The 12,949-nt window shown below is 59.0% G+C and overlaps 1 protein-coding gene across 1 annotated transcript; it reads left to right on the top strand.

The window, feature by feature from the left end:
- The first annotated feature begins 7,369 nt into the window (after positions 1 to 7,369).
- On the top strand, positions 7,370 to 11,438 carry ZNF503 (zinc finger protein 503). Its single transcript, XM_081074062.1, has 2 exons — positions 7,370 to 8,176; positions 8,899 to 11,438. Exons 1-2 carry the CDS (start codon positions 7,847 to 7,849, stop codon positions 10,531 to 10,533), a joined length of 1,965 nt encoding a protein of 654 aa, XP_080930188.1. The 5' UTR covers positions 7,370 to 7,846; the 3' UTR covers positions 10,534 to 11,438.
- Positions 11,439 to 12,949: the final 1,511 nt, after the last annotated feature.

The raw sequence follows: 12,949 nt of genomic DNA, 5'->3' as shown, positions 1-12,949 counted from the left end.
GACTTTTTTCCAAAGCGATTATATTCCCAGTGGAGTTCGGGGAGGGCAGAGGCAGACACCAGGAGGGCTGCGGTGCACGGGGGAGGCCGAAGCCCCCACAGCTGGGGGCCGGACCGTTGGTGTCCCGGAGTCCTGCGCAGGCTCCGTTGTGCCTGGGAGTAGTGAGCTGGTTGGGTGGGGGTGGGTGCGGGCCGCGATATCGGAGGGTTATCCCCCACCCACTCCCTGCGGTGACTGGGGTCTGACAGTCGCCCTGCCTGGGCGCGCACAATCTCGGGTTTGCAGAATGAAAATCAATAAAAATCGATGCAATGGTAAAGAACACGATACATGTTGGATTATTATTATTATTATCTGCGTTTGTTAAATTCTTATTTATTTATTTATTTGTTTGTTTTACTTCCTACTTGGAAAAGGTGGCTTCAGCTTTGATCAGGGCATGGATGGCAGAGGGACGCAGAATGCCTCCTGGTCTCCCCACAGGGAGCAAGGGCCTGTCCTCTGTCCCAAGCCGCTCAAACTTCCGGGAGCGGCTGTGCTGGGGTCCGGGGCCGGAGGGGAGCCTCCCGGGCCAGAGTGGAACCCCCGGTGCGCTCGGCTTTGGATACGGCTTTCCTCCGCGCCTCATTGTCCGCACTTTAGGGAGATGCCCCCCTTCCAGCCACATTTCCACGGTTCACCACCCCCAAGCCCCGGGGGCTGCGCTTTCTCTCCTCCCCCGAGCTCTCCTCGGCGCTTTAAATAATGATATTTGCATGCAGGGAGCGATTCATAAATATGTCAGGGCCGGTGAAATATAGGCAACATTTCAAACTTTCTATTTAAAAAACATGAATTATGGCCGCGGAAAATGTGTTCCCATTTAAAGGCGATACGAAGTATTTGGTGTCTCGTCCCCGGGCCCATCCATCACGCAGACAATAAAGAGAGTTTTTCGCCCTGACACCCGCGATTTATGGGCGCCCTTCTCTGCCCTCATCACTCACCCGCCGTGGCCGGCCCGGCGACAGGCCCCGCGGAGAGACCGGCGGCCGCCACCCCCCACCCCGCGCCAGCCCGCGCGCACACTTTGCGCCCTCGCCAGCCCCCCAAGACCGCTGCTTCCAGGGGGAAGCGCTCGTTCGGAGGAGTAGAGAGGCAGGCGGTGATGGTCTGGGCAGCCCATGGGAGCCGGAATCACACTAGTCCTCTCACTTCTGCGCAAGTCTGTCTTAGGGCTGGGGCTGAGCCGGCGGAGGGGCGGCCTCGAAGGCCGGCTTTGCGTCCCTGCCTCGCCCGCCGACCCCCGCGCAGCGCCGGGAAGTTTGCAGTGCAGCTGCAGGAGGTTATTCACGCGCGGTTTAGAGGTGAAGAGAGAGGACTGGACAGGGGGCTCCCCAGGCGGATTTCTGACCATTCCGCCTAGAGGAAGGAGATCCCGTCCCAATCTTTTTTGGACTCCGCGGGGCGAACGCTTCCGGGCAGAGCTCTGTCTGCAACTTTTACAAAGACCCCGCCACCCTGGTGCAATACCCACAAATACATCCTAGGCGTTCGCAGCACCTTGGAAATTATTTTCACGGACGGGGCCGAGAAGTTGGCGAGAAATAAGGAAGGGGAGGCGCCTTCCCTAGCGTTTCGCCTCTGGCCAGGCTCGGCGGCCCTGTATTCTCTTCGCCCGTCGCCCCACCTCTCGCGCTCACAAACCAGCGCGCTGTCCTTCCAATGCCTCCACTGAATCTTTGCTGCAAACTTGGCGTCGAAGAAAGTTAGAGCCTCATCTCCTGCAAAATTTGCTTTCAATTTTCGCCGCGGGCGGAGTCGGCCCGGCTGGTTCCCGAAGCACCGGCAGAAGTAGGTGCTGCTAGGCGCTGTGGGGCCGCTAGGCCCAAGGGCGCTGAGAGTCCAGTCTCCCTTGGAGGCCAGCCCTGCAGCCTCACTAGCACGAGGAGCCACCTTGTGTCCCGCGCCGCACAGCTGCGTCTGCGTACACGAGAATTGGGAGCCGTTTCCTGCGGGGATGCCTGAGAGCTGGATTGATTCGTATACAGGCAGTGCAAACCGCAGCCAGAGAAATCCCGTCGATTCTAAAAATGACAAGGTTGAATTTATTAGATCAAGATTCATGTGTAGTGCAGGGAGGTGAAAATTATACAAATAGCTCCACGTCCAGTGTAAACGGAAGATCGCTTCCGGCTCAAGGGCATGTAACACAACATCTGAATATTCAGATCTGTAGAGGGATATAAAATATTAAATTCTCAGTGTGTGCACATAAAGTTAAGTTGGGAAAATTCCAGAGCAAGTGTCTTTTTACAGCCCCTGCTTGGGTGTAATCTGGGCTCAAGACAGCTCTTATGTCCAAATAACCACACAGCGAATATTTCCTGTAGCCAGAGTGAGTGCTGCATCGTTGAGAGGTGCAGTATGTGTACCCCTTTAAATATCTGCCGTGTGGCAGAGGTGAAATACATTTAAGAAAAACAGGCGTGCAGGTAACTGAGCCACTACGTCGCTACAATATTTCTGGGTAAAATAAATATTCCTGCCAGATCAGCTGTGGAAAGTGCTCACGCATAGGGGGGGTTTCAGGAACCCGGGGTGAGGGCCATGAGTCGTACAGCTTCCAGCGCCCAGCACCTTGAGGTGGGCTCTATTCGATATCCGTGGCCTCGGACCCTGATGTGACTACTGGGAGAGGCTCACCCCTGACGGCCAACACTGCCTTGGGCGGTTCTCTCGGATACACAAGCGGTGAGGGAGTCTTCGCGGGGCTCGGAACCTGGAATTTATGGTAGCAGGGCCTGGGGTCCTGCGGACAGCCCTTCCCCCTCAGACACTTCAACCGTCCCTCAATTCTGGCCACACCAGGCTCAGGGAGTAGCCATTTGGGCCTAATGATTTGGAGCAAGAGCTCGGAAAAGGGCGGGTGTTGCTTCGTTCTGAGGCGTCCCAAAGCTCCAAGCCGAAGGCCACCTTCGGAAAGAAAGCCAGGATTTCACATCCCTGCGGAATCCACCTCACCCTTGCAGCACTCGTTTGAGGCCACAGCAGAAGTTATCTGAGCGTATTTACTTATGGAATGTTAGGCAGCCCTTCACACACTCGGTGCTGAGGCCCAGATGCCCTGTGGGACTCCTTCGCATATTTGCAACGCCGTCAGCGAGGTCCGCGCCGTTGCAGCAGCGAAATTCCAGAGCCAAATACTAATTCCAGAATAGGGCGCTTGCAAAGGTCCACCCATCTCACTGCCCTGGTGTCTCTTTTTTTCTCACACCTCCAAACGCACGCAATCCTCAAACAGGCGTAGATTTTCTGAGAGCCCCTGCTTGGGGGAAAATTAGGGAGGATTTTGCTATGAGTTCATGGGAATCACACACACTTCTGAGGCAATCCTTCCGCAGAGAAATAACCCGGGCCCTGAGAATGCCCTGCTTCAGAGAGCGTGGCTGCACCGGAGTGGTATATTCGGCATACCTAGAGGAGGGAGAGAGAATAGGAAATATTCCTTGGCAAGTAGGAAAAGGGGAAAGGAAGAGGGGAGGAAGACGGAAAAGGTTAGGGAGACAAGAAAGAAGCGGGAGAGGAAACAAAAAAGAGAAGATAGAGAGGGAAAAATAAAAAGAGCCTGGGGGAGGCGAGCGAAGAAGAGTGCAGGCCGTGGTGAGGCACCGCGACCAGGCCAGGCTGCGGCTCCCGCAAGGCGGGTGCCTCCTCGGCCTCGAGAAAAGGAAAGGGCCATCCGGGACCGTCGTCTGCCAGCCCCGCGAATCTGGGCCCCGCTCCCAGTACAGAGGCTCAGGCCGTGGTCCAGCGGTTTCCGCGCGTTCTTTTCTCTCCCCCCTCCCGGGGGACCACAGGGTGGGGCGGGACCCGGGTGGGAAGGCCCCCAGGGGCGCGCGCCAGTCCCGGACTGTTTGGGCGCTCTGGGCCAGACTTTCCAGCTCGCCGGGCCTGACCTGTCAGGCGGATTATCTTCGAAGGAGATTAATAGGGGAGGCGGGCTGCAATAATAATCGTTTTGTTTGATGTGACAACTCTGATAGGCGTTGATTTACTTACAAACTGATAGGCTTTTAATTGAGCGCCTCCGCCGAGCCCCAGATGAAAGGGAAGCGGCGGTGAAAGGCGGCCCGCCTGCCCTCCGGCCTCAATACTGATTAGCCATCTCGACAGTGAATAGTTCAAGGCATTTTCAAACTTTTCTCCTCAACTCTCTCCCCTTCCTTCTCCTCCCACCCCCCCTCCACAAATATCTGCCATGCCCACTCCTGTTTTAGAGAAAACAAATCATTTCCATTGTGTGCAAATAAAACCCACAGGACATCCACGCCAACCGCCGCTGGGGGTTGGAGGCGTTGGGTCTAGCGCGGAGTAATTAATAACTCCCCCACCCCCAGGGCCTACGGGGATTCGGCCTCCCCTGCAGACGCACGAGCTCAGCTGCTGGAGCCTCCTGAAAGCCCAGGGCGCGCAGGCCGCCAGGCGCCCCCGTGCGCTCGGACCTTCGGAGTTGGGTTTGGGGAAGAGCGAGTGCACGCGGACCGTGACCATGCGCGCGCAGCACCGTTCCTGGAGACACAGAGGCTACTCTCTGGCTACCCCACACTTTGGGTATGGGGGCTACCACCCCTGAGCCGCCCGGCATAAAAAGAAAGCTTCTGGAATTCCAGGAGAGGAAAAGAACTGAGTGTGGAGATGGGGGTAAGGAGGCAGGGCACGCCCGTGGTCGCCTCCACCTCTGGCCGGTGCCCCCAAGATTCAGTGTCCCGGCCTCGAGGGGAGGCCGCGATCACGTGCGGCCCACGGCTGGGATCGCGGAGCTGGGAGCTCTGCAGCTGCTCTGGGCCGACAGCTCCGAAGCCCCGCACTCTACAACACAGATACACACCAACGCCCGCAGGGTGCAAGCGGCCTCACAGGCTGCTCTTCAGAGACGGGTCATGACTACCTGGGACTCGCTCCCCAAAGATGATCGAGACAGTTTTCATAACTTGGCTTGTGGCCTCTCCCAAGCTTGCCTTCCTCGGTTGTCGCACAGACACTCCAAACCCCTCTGAACGCAGGTAAGTTCTTACACCTACACACACGTTCGCACGCCAACAGACAGCCGCCCCAAATAGGCACCGCCTCACTCGCCTCCTCTCCAGATTATCTCGAGTCAAGTTACCGTCTCGTGAAATTTACCAACCTGAAGAATCAAGGGATAGGATTAAAACGCAGGAAATGAATGTCTATAAGAAAATTCTGAAACTCACCCCAGAAAGTTCTCGGTACCTGTGCAGAGTGGGAAACAGAAAAAATGGGGGAGAGGGAAATGGGGTGGTTAGAGAGGAGAGGGAGAGCACCCCGAGGGCAGGTCGGAAACCCGACCCCGGCGCGAACGGGATTCCAAGCCTGGAGCGCGGGGGTGGAACGCGGGTCTCCAGGCCCGGTCCCCTCGTCCGGCGCGGGTACTGACAGGCTCCTCGCTCCCAACGCTCCCTTCCCCACCATTTATCAAAAGAATTGACAACAAAAGAAGAGCCGGGGCGGAAAAGTGGGGGAGGGGATTTTCAAAGTCTTCCAAGTCCTCGTGAGGAAGGGGATATGTCCTCCTCTCGCCCCCCCGTCCAATTTCTGCGACTTTCTGTAGGTGATCCGGAACTCGCTCCGGACGCTATCAAATCTGACAACTCACACAGAGTCGCAGGCATACATACACACTCGTGCACCCAGACTCAGGTACACGGAGACACGCACAGCGCCTCCCCTCATCCTTCCAAACCGCGCGAGTGACGGTGCAAATCGAGGGGAACCCGGCAGTCCCGCGCGGCTTCCCTGGAAGAGCCCTCGTTCCCACAGGCAGCAGCCCCCTCCCTCTCTCGTTCCTTCCCTGTGCTCTCGCAGCGCAGGTCGATCCCAGCTCCGCGTTCCAACAAATTCGAGCGAACAGCCGGGAGAAACCCCGTCTACCAAGCCTGCTGGGATGGAGCTCAGTGGGGGAGGACTGGGGAAGGTGGCTGAGTGAGCCTGAGACGGATCTCCCCTATACACCCACGGTCAGGCCTCCTCTTCGCAGTCTCTCAACCCTATTCACGATCCCGGGGGGGGGGGTCAAAGAATTGAGGGGGGTACCCCACCATTGACCTCAAGGTTACGTTGGTGTTGTGCCTCTTAGAAGTCTCCGAGTTTGGGGTCAAGGCACTACGGAGGGTAGGGTCGCAGCCTGGCATCCGCACGCTACACGCCCCCGAGTGATATCCCGGGGGAGAAAACATCTCCCAAGCTAGGTGTCGCAGCCTCCGGTCTCAGGTACCCGAAGCCGCTCCAAACTCCGCGGCCCCAACGGACCGAAGTCCCCAGAGGTGGAAGGGTGTATCTACGTCTCCGACGCCGAGAGGGGCAAAGCACACCCCCCAGGCCCGCGCACCCCTCTCAGCGCCCTACGCACACCTGCGCACTTTACTCTCACTATCCATTTTCCTGACACTGAGCGCCTCCTGCCCCTCTTTCATTCTTTTTCTTAGAGCCCCCACGCTCTTCCCATCCCTGGAGGCTGCTCCTCTTTCCCCCTACTCCAGTTTCCCCTCCGTCTCTTCCTCTCCGTCTCTCTCCCTCTCTCTTTTCCCCTTCAAGTCGCACCCGCCTTGTAATCAGCAACAAAAGCTGACATAAATCACGGGCGGATTGACAAGAGCTGACAAATAACTGATTGATTGCGGTCGAGGAACATTGACAATTGATGGAGGGGTGGAGATGTCCAAAGAACTTTGGGGGTGGGAGAAGAGAGGGTGGCAGGGGAGAGTAAGAAAGGGGGGGGGGAGCTGAGTGTGAAACAGAGGAAACATGTGACCCCCGCTCCTGCCCCAATCTGAGAGTCCCCGGGCGTCACGTGGCCGGGAAGGGCGGGGAGCCCAGCGCTGAGCTCGGAGATGAGCCGCCACCACCTCCGCTGCCCACCTAGCTTCTGGTTTCTCCGCCACCGAATCTCGGGAAATCGAAGCGGGAGGGTTGACTTCCTCCAGCACCCAGTCCCCACCTTTCCATACCCTGGCGGCCGCACCGCGAGAGATTTCAGTTACTGAGGAAGAGAGACTATTTGGTGTGCGGGCCCCCTTGCGCCCCTGGAGTTGACAGTCCCACTGTTATCCAGACTCCTGTGGGTACTCCATTTGAACAGCACCTCAATCTGCTGCTCACACGCACCCTTCTGCAAAACGTTTCAGTTTCTTTTCGAGCTGGGAAAAGGAAGGACGACAAGGAGGAAAAAAAGAGGAAGGCGGCAGATAGCAAACGTAGAATAAAAGTCCAGCTCGTCCTCGTAGCGAAATCGAGGGAGGGGACACGGGGGGGGGCGGCGGCGAGGAGGGAGCTGCCCATTAAAACCTGCGCTGAGAGTCCTAGCTGCGGCGGCGGCGGCGGCGGCGGCGCGGGACGCGTCACATCCCCTTGACCCTCCAATCACCTCGGGCTCCCATTTGATTGGAAGGCGGCAAAGGCTTTAATCTCCCCCTTGGTGCAGCTGCTTTTGAAGTGAGTTTCCTCGCCAGAGCTCCGGCTGGACAGGCAGCGGCTCACACCGCAGAGAGCAGCGCCAGCGCCGGGCCGCGAGCGCGCAGCGCAGGGGCACAGCCCGAGGCGGACACGGCGAGCCACCCGCCGCTCCTGCAGTCGGGCCGCTCCTCCCGCTCGGACAGGGCTCTGCTGCGGGCCACCCAGGATTATTCTCTGCTGGCTCCAGGCACCGAGGAGGCGCGCTGGGCGCCCGCGGCCGCCGCGCCAGCTCCTCCTGCTGCTCCTGCTCCCCGGGCGAGCGCGCAGCCCCGAGCCCGCCCCGCGCCTCCCGGAGCCCTCCCCCCGCTGCTCCCATGCGCGCGGGTGGGTCATGAGCACAGCGCCCTCGCTTTCTGCCCTAAGAAGCAGTAAGCACAGCGGCGGCGGCGGCGGCGGCGGCGGAGGAGGAGGAGGAGGAGGAGGCAGTGCGGACCCTGCCTGGACCAGTGCGCTCTCTGGAAATAGCTCCGGCCCCGGCCCAGGCTCGTCCCCCGCTTGCAGCACCAAGCCTTTTGTGCACGCTGTGCCCCCCTCTGACCCTCTCCGCCAGGCTAACCGACTGCCCATCAAGGTGCTGAAGATGCTGACGGCACGGACTGGCCACATTTTGCACCCCGAGTACCTGCAGCCCCTGCCTTCCACGCCTGTCAGCCCCATCGAGGTAAGGATCCTCTCCCTAGATCGTGCTGGGGCCACCGCCGTGGCTGCCGCTTCACGGAATTTCTTTCTCTCGGGAGGATCTGGGAGTGGAAGTTGTGTGTGTGTGTGGGGGGGGGTGTCGGGGTGATTCAGCTCCGGGATGAGGAGAGATACTAATGCTCCCACACCTTAAAACTAGGGCAGAAAAGGAAGAGGAGGTAGAACGGGGCGTGAATGCTAGGGGCAAGGCAGCCAAAACTTGTTTCTCCCTTTGGTATTAAAGCCCCTACCCCGACCCAGGCCCACTCACTTTCGGAAGATGGACAGGAGTCCGAAATACGGTTCCTAAGACGCAGTCCTCCGGTTCCTCAGAAACTGGTATTTGGTATTTGCACACAGCCACCCAGGCGCAACCCCCGAGTTCTCACTCTGAAGAATTAGGGATTGGGGTGGGGGTGGGGGTTGTACAGTCCTGGGTCTAGGGTTCAGAAACCAAAACATTTTGTGAGTTTTTTAAAAAATCCAGAGAGGGCATGAAAGATCCTAATTGGAGGGAAGGGGTCTGCTGCCTTTCTCAAGGACGAGAGTATGTGTCTGTGTAGAGGGGGTGTCTCCTAGAATTGCGCCTCGGGGCAGGGAAGGTCTTTACGGCCAGTCACCGAAGGGCGTTTAAACCCTGGCAGCCAAGATTCTAAAGGATTTTCCCCTTTCTCTTTGTGCCCCCCTCCACGTCTGACCCCGCAGCTTGATGCCAAGAAGAGCCCGCTGGCACTGTTGGCGCAAACATGCTCACAGATCGGGAAGCCCGACCCCTCGCCCTCCTCCAAACTCTCCTCGGTCGCCTCCAGTGGGGGCGGCGCGGGCGGTGCCGGCGGCGGTACCGGGGGTGAGAAGGACGGAAAGTCAGGCCCCCTGAAGCTGAGTGACATCGGCGTGGAGGACAAGTCGAGTTTCAAGCCGTACTCCAAACCCGGCTCGGATAAGAAGGAGCAGGGAGGTGGCGGAGGCGGTGGCGGCGGGGGTGGCGGCGGCGGCGGGGGGGTTTCGGCGGAGAAGTCCGGATTCCGGGTACCGAGCGCCACCTGCCAGCCATTCACGCCCAGGACAGGCAGTCCAAGCTCCAGCGCCTCGGCCTGCTCGCCAGGAAGTATGCTGCCTTCGGCCGGGGGCGGCCCGGAGGGCAAGGACGACAAGAAGGACCCCGACGCGGGCGGCGGCGGTGGCGGCAGCAAGGGCTCTGGGGGTACCTCGGCCGAAGGGGGCCCCACCGGGCTGGCGCACGGCCGGATTAGCTGCGGTGGCGGGATTAATGTGGACGTGAACCAGCACCCCGATGGGGGCCCTGGAAGCAAGGGTCTAGGCTCGGACTGTGGCGGCTCATCGGGCTCCGGCTCCGGCTCCGGCCCCAGCGCGCCCGCCTCCTCCTCGGTGTTGGGCTCCGGGCTAGTGGCGCCAGTATCGCCCTACAAGCCGGGCCAGACAGTGTTCCCTCTGCCGCCCGCAGGCATGACCTACCCGGGCAGCCTGGCTGGGGCCTATGCCGGCTACCCGCCGCAGTTTCTGCCACACGGCGTGGCGCTGGACCCCACCAAGCCCGGAAGCCTGGTGGGGGCGCAGCTGGCGGCGGCCGCAGCGGGCTCTCTGGGCTGCAGTAAGCCGGCCGGCTCGAGCCCCTTAGCCGGGGCGTCGCCGCCGTCGGTGATGACAGCCAGTTTGTGCCGGGACCCGTATTGCCTCAGCTACCACTGCGCCAGCCACCTGGCGGGGGCGGCGGCTGCCAGCGCCTCGTGCGCCCACGACCCAGCCGCGGCGGCCGCGGCTCTCAAGTCCGGATACCCGCTGGTGTACCCTACGCACCCGCTGCACGGCGTGCACTCGTCGCTGACGGCCGCGGCTGCTGCGGGCGCCACACCGCCCTCCCTGGCCGGCCACCCTCTCTACCCCTATGGCTTCATGCTCCCTAACGACCCTCTCCCCCACATCTGCAACTGGGTGTCGGCTAACGGGCCGTGCGACAAGCGCTTCGCCACGTCCGAAGAGCTGTTGAGCCACTTGCGGACCCATACGGCCTTCCCCGGGACAGACAAACTGCTGTCGGGCTACCCCAGCTCGTCGTCTCTGGCCAGCGCCGCAGCGGCCGCCATGGCTTGCCACATGCACATCCCCACGTCCGGCGCTCCGGGCAGCCCCGGGACGCTGGCGCTGCGCAGCCCCCACCATGCGCTGGGACTCAGCAGCCGCTACCACCCATACTCCAAGAGCCCGCTCCCCACGCCTGGCGCTCCGGTGCCGGTGCCCGCCGCCACCGGACCCTACTATTCCCCCTATGCCCTCTATGGACAGAGACTGACCACGGCCTCGGCTCTGGGGTATCAGTGAGAGGAGGTCGCGAGGGCTTGCAGGGGAGAGAAAGAAGTTGGGGGGAGGGGAGGAGCCGAGGGAGGGGCGGGAACAGGGAGAAGCTACTGTCACCCGCGCGTGGGGATGACCCGGGCCAGGAAAGGAAAAAAATATATACCGTATCTATCTACCCGAAACAGCGACCGAGACCCGGTGGGAAACTCCCTTTTCCCCCACCTCACCTCTTCACCCAAACTTTATAAAAGTTGAAAAAATATCATTTGACTTTTTATAGAAAAAGAAGGAAAAAATAATTGAGAAAGTGTCCGTCTGAGGACTGCATCGGTGGACACTGGTATTTATTTATGTTAGCTCCAAGCGGACCCGTGGTTCTAAAGTGCATTATTTAGTTTGAGCTCCGTAGGTTAAAAGGGGGGGGATTAAAACTTGAGGGTAAAAATGGAAAACAAACCCTCCTGTCCGTTGTAGATTATAAATACAAAACCGCCACAGAACTAGAGGTCTTCTCTTTAATGTTACTTTAAAATTGCTATGATTGTATTGTACGTTCTTATTTAATGTCTGATTGAAACACAATTTACATGCATGTTTGTTACAAAAAATGAAAAAAAAAACAAGTCACAATTTGTCAGCTCTGATTTCAAATTGCAATTATTTTTAAGGTGTATACCATCGGAAGAGAATGGGTATTTTTTTGTATGTATTCTGGAAGAAAACAAAAAAAAAAAAAAGGAAAAACAATTCTATTCCAAAACCTCATTTGCCTTATTTTGTTCTTTAAAAGGAACACTTAACTATTTTTAATTTTTAAGTCCACCCGCTGAGAAGGGGACAAGTAAGGTTTACGTCATGTACTAAAATAATAGACAATGTATCGCTTTAAAGATTAAAATTCCGTATATTTGATGTATTAAAAGGTTTTTCTTCTTATTATTATCTTTTTTATTTTTTTGGTTAAAGAGAAAGAAGAGTATGACAGTTTCAGGCGCAGTGGATCCCCTGGGCCTCAAGGCTACTCCTTCCCAGGACTGTGGCCGCATTTCCGACTGTTTTGTTGTGATTTTCAGGAAGAGGCAAAGGCTTCGGAAGGGCAGGCCAGTCGTGGGGTTGGCCTTAGGAAAAAGATTTTTAAAGGGGGGGGGAGTTTCACAATTTGGAAAGATAGTGTCCTTAGCTATCCTTCATTTCGTTTTAAATTTTTCTCCCAGCAGCCTGGTGTATTAAATGTGAAAGAAAAAAATGATTCAAAAATATTTCCTCTTGAGATTTTTGAGAGTTTAGGTTTCGTTTTGTGCAGAGAGCGGCGCAGGCCGGGACTCGACCGCCCAGCCTCGGCCCCAGGGAGGTGCTGCTGCCCGCTGTCCCTCCCTTTGCTTTCCAAGCCTCGCCAGTCCTGGGCAGGCAGCCGGGATAGCTTGGGTGGCCGAGGGGGCTTAGGAACCTGTTTCCCAGGCCTGGGAAGAGCGCCGGCATCCTCTCGTCTCTCGGGGGAAAAATGAGTTCGCTCTCCTTTTCTTCTGGTTGCGGAGGGCCAGAGGTGGGCGCCAGCCGACCCTTCCAGCGTTCCCCTACCCCCACCCGGGGCTCCTTCCTCTCTCTGGAGTCGGCACCCGAGGCAGGCCGGCGCCGCGGCTCTTTTTCGCGTCCCAATTTCTCTGCAGCCTGCGCCCTGTCCCAGTCGGCGCCGCGGGGAGCGAGCCGGGCCACGGGACCTGGAAGCCCCTTCAAATACGACCCCGCGAGCGTCCTCGCACCCATTCTTGGCCTCGCTGGGGCGACCCGGTGGGCGCCGAGTGCGGTTCTGGGCTTCGAGGTGTGCTCAGCACAGGCGCGGCAGGACCCTCCGTGCCGGCACCGATCCCCGCCGCGCGCACCTCGCCCTTCTCCCCAACTTGAGCGGCGGGACTGAACTGAACTGCCTGAGGCGCCAATGGGACCAAGCAGAGAAGAGCTCTAATCTTTCATGGGGGGGGTGCGAAGCCCTGTCCCCCCACCCCCACCCACACTCCCGGCCTGGGCGTGACTCTGTACTTCGGGCTGTTTGGGCGCTGGTCCTGCGGGTCCGCAGGAGCTCTGGGCCCAGGGCACGCCTTGCCTGGGACCCCGGGACCCTGCGGTCGCGGCGCTGAGCTCGGAGCCCGAACTCCCTGCTCCCGGGGGTCAGGCCGCTCTGGGCGCTCCCAGTCGCCGACGTCCCTCGGCGCCAAACTCCCCCTGCTGCCTCGGGAGGCTCAACGCCACGCGGAAGCCTCCCCCGGCCTCGGGCCTCGGGCAGTCAACCGCGCAGCCCCCGCCGCCATTTGCTCGGGGTCTGGTGACTTGGAGAGATTTTCCACCCTCCTCCCAGCGTCCGCCTCACGGGCCTTTTCCCGGGTTGCACGCAAAGCAGCTCCCGGGACGCCGAGGGGAGCTCCCAGGCCTTCGCCTGGAGAGG

The sequence above is a fragment of the Rhinolophus hipposideros genome (genome assembly GCF_964194185.1).
Source record: "Rhinolophus hipposideros genome assembly, chromosome: 15".
NCBI classification, from domain to species: Eukaryota; Metazoa; Chordata; class Mammalia; order Chiroptera; family Rhinolophidae; genus Rhinolophus; species Rhinolophus hipposideros.
This window is presented reverse-complemented; position numbering and strand designations above follow the sequence as displayed.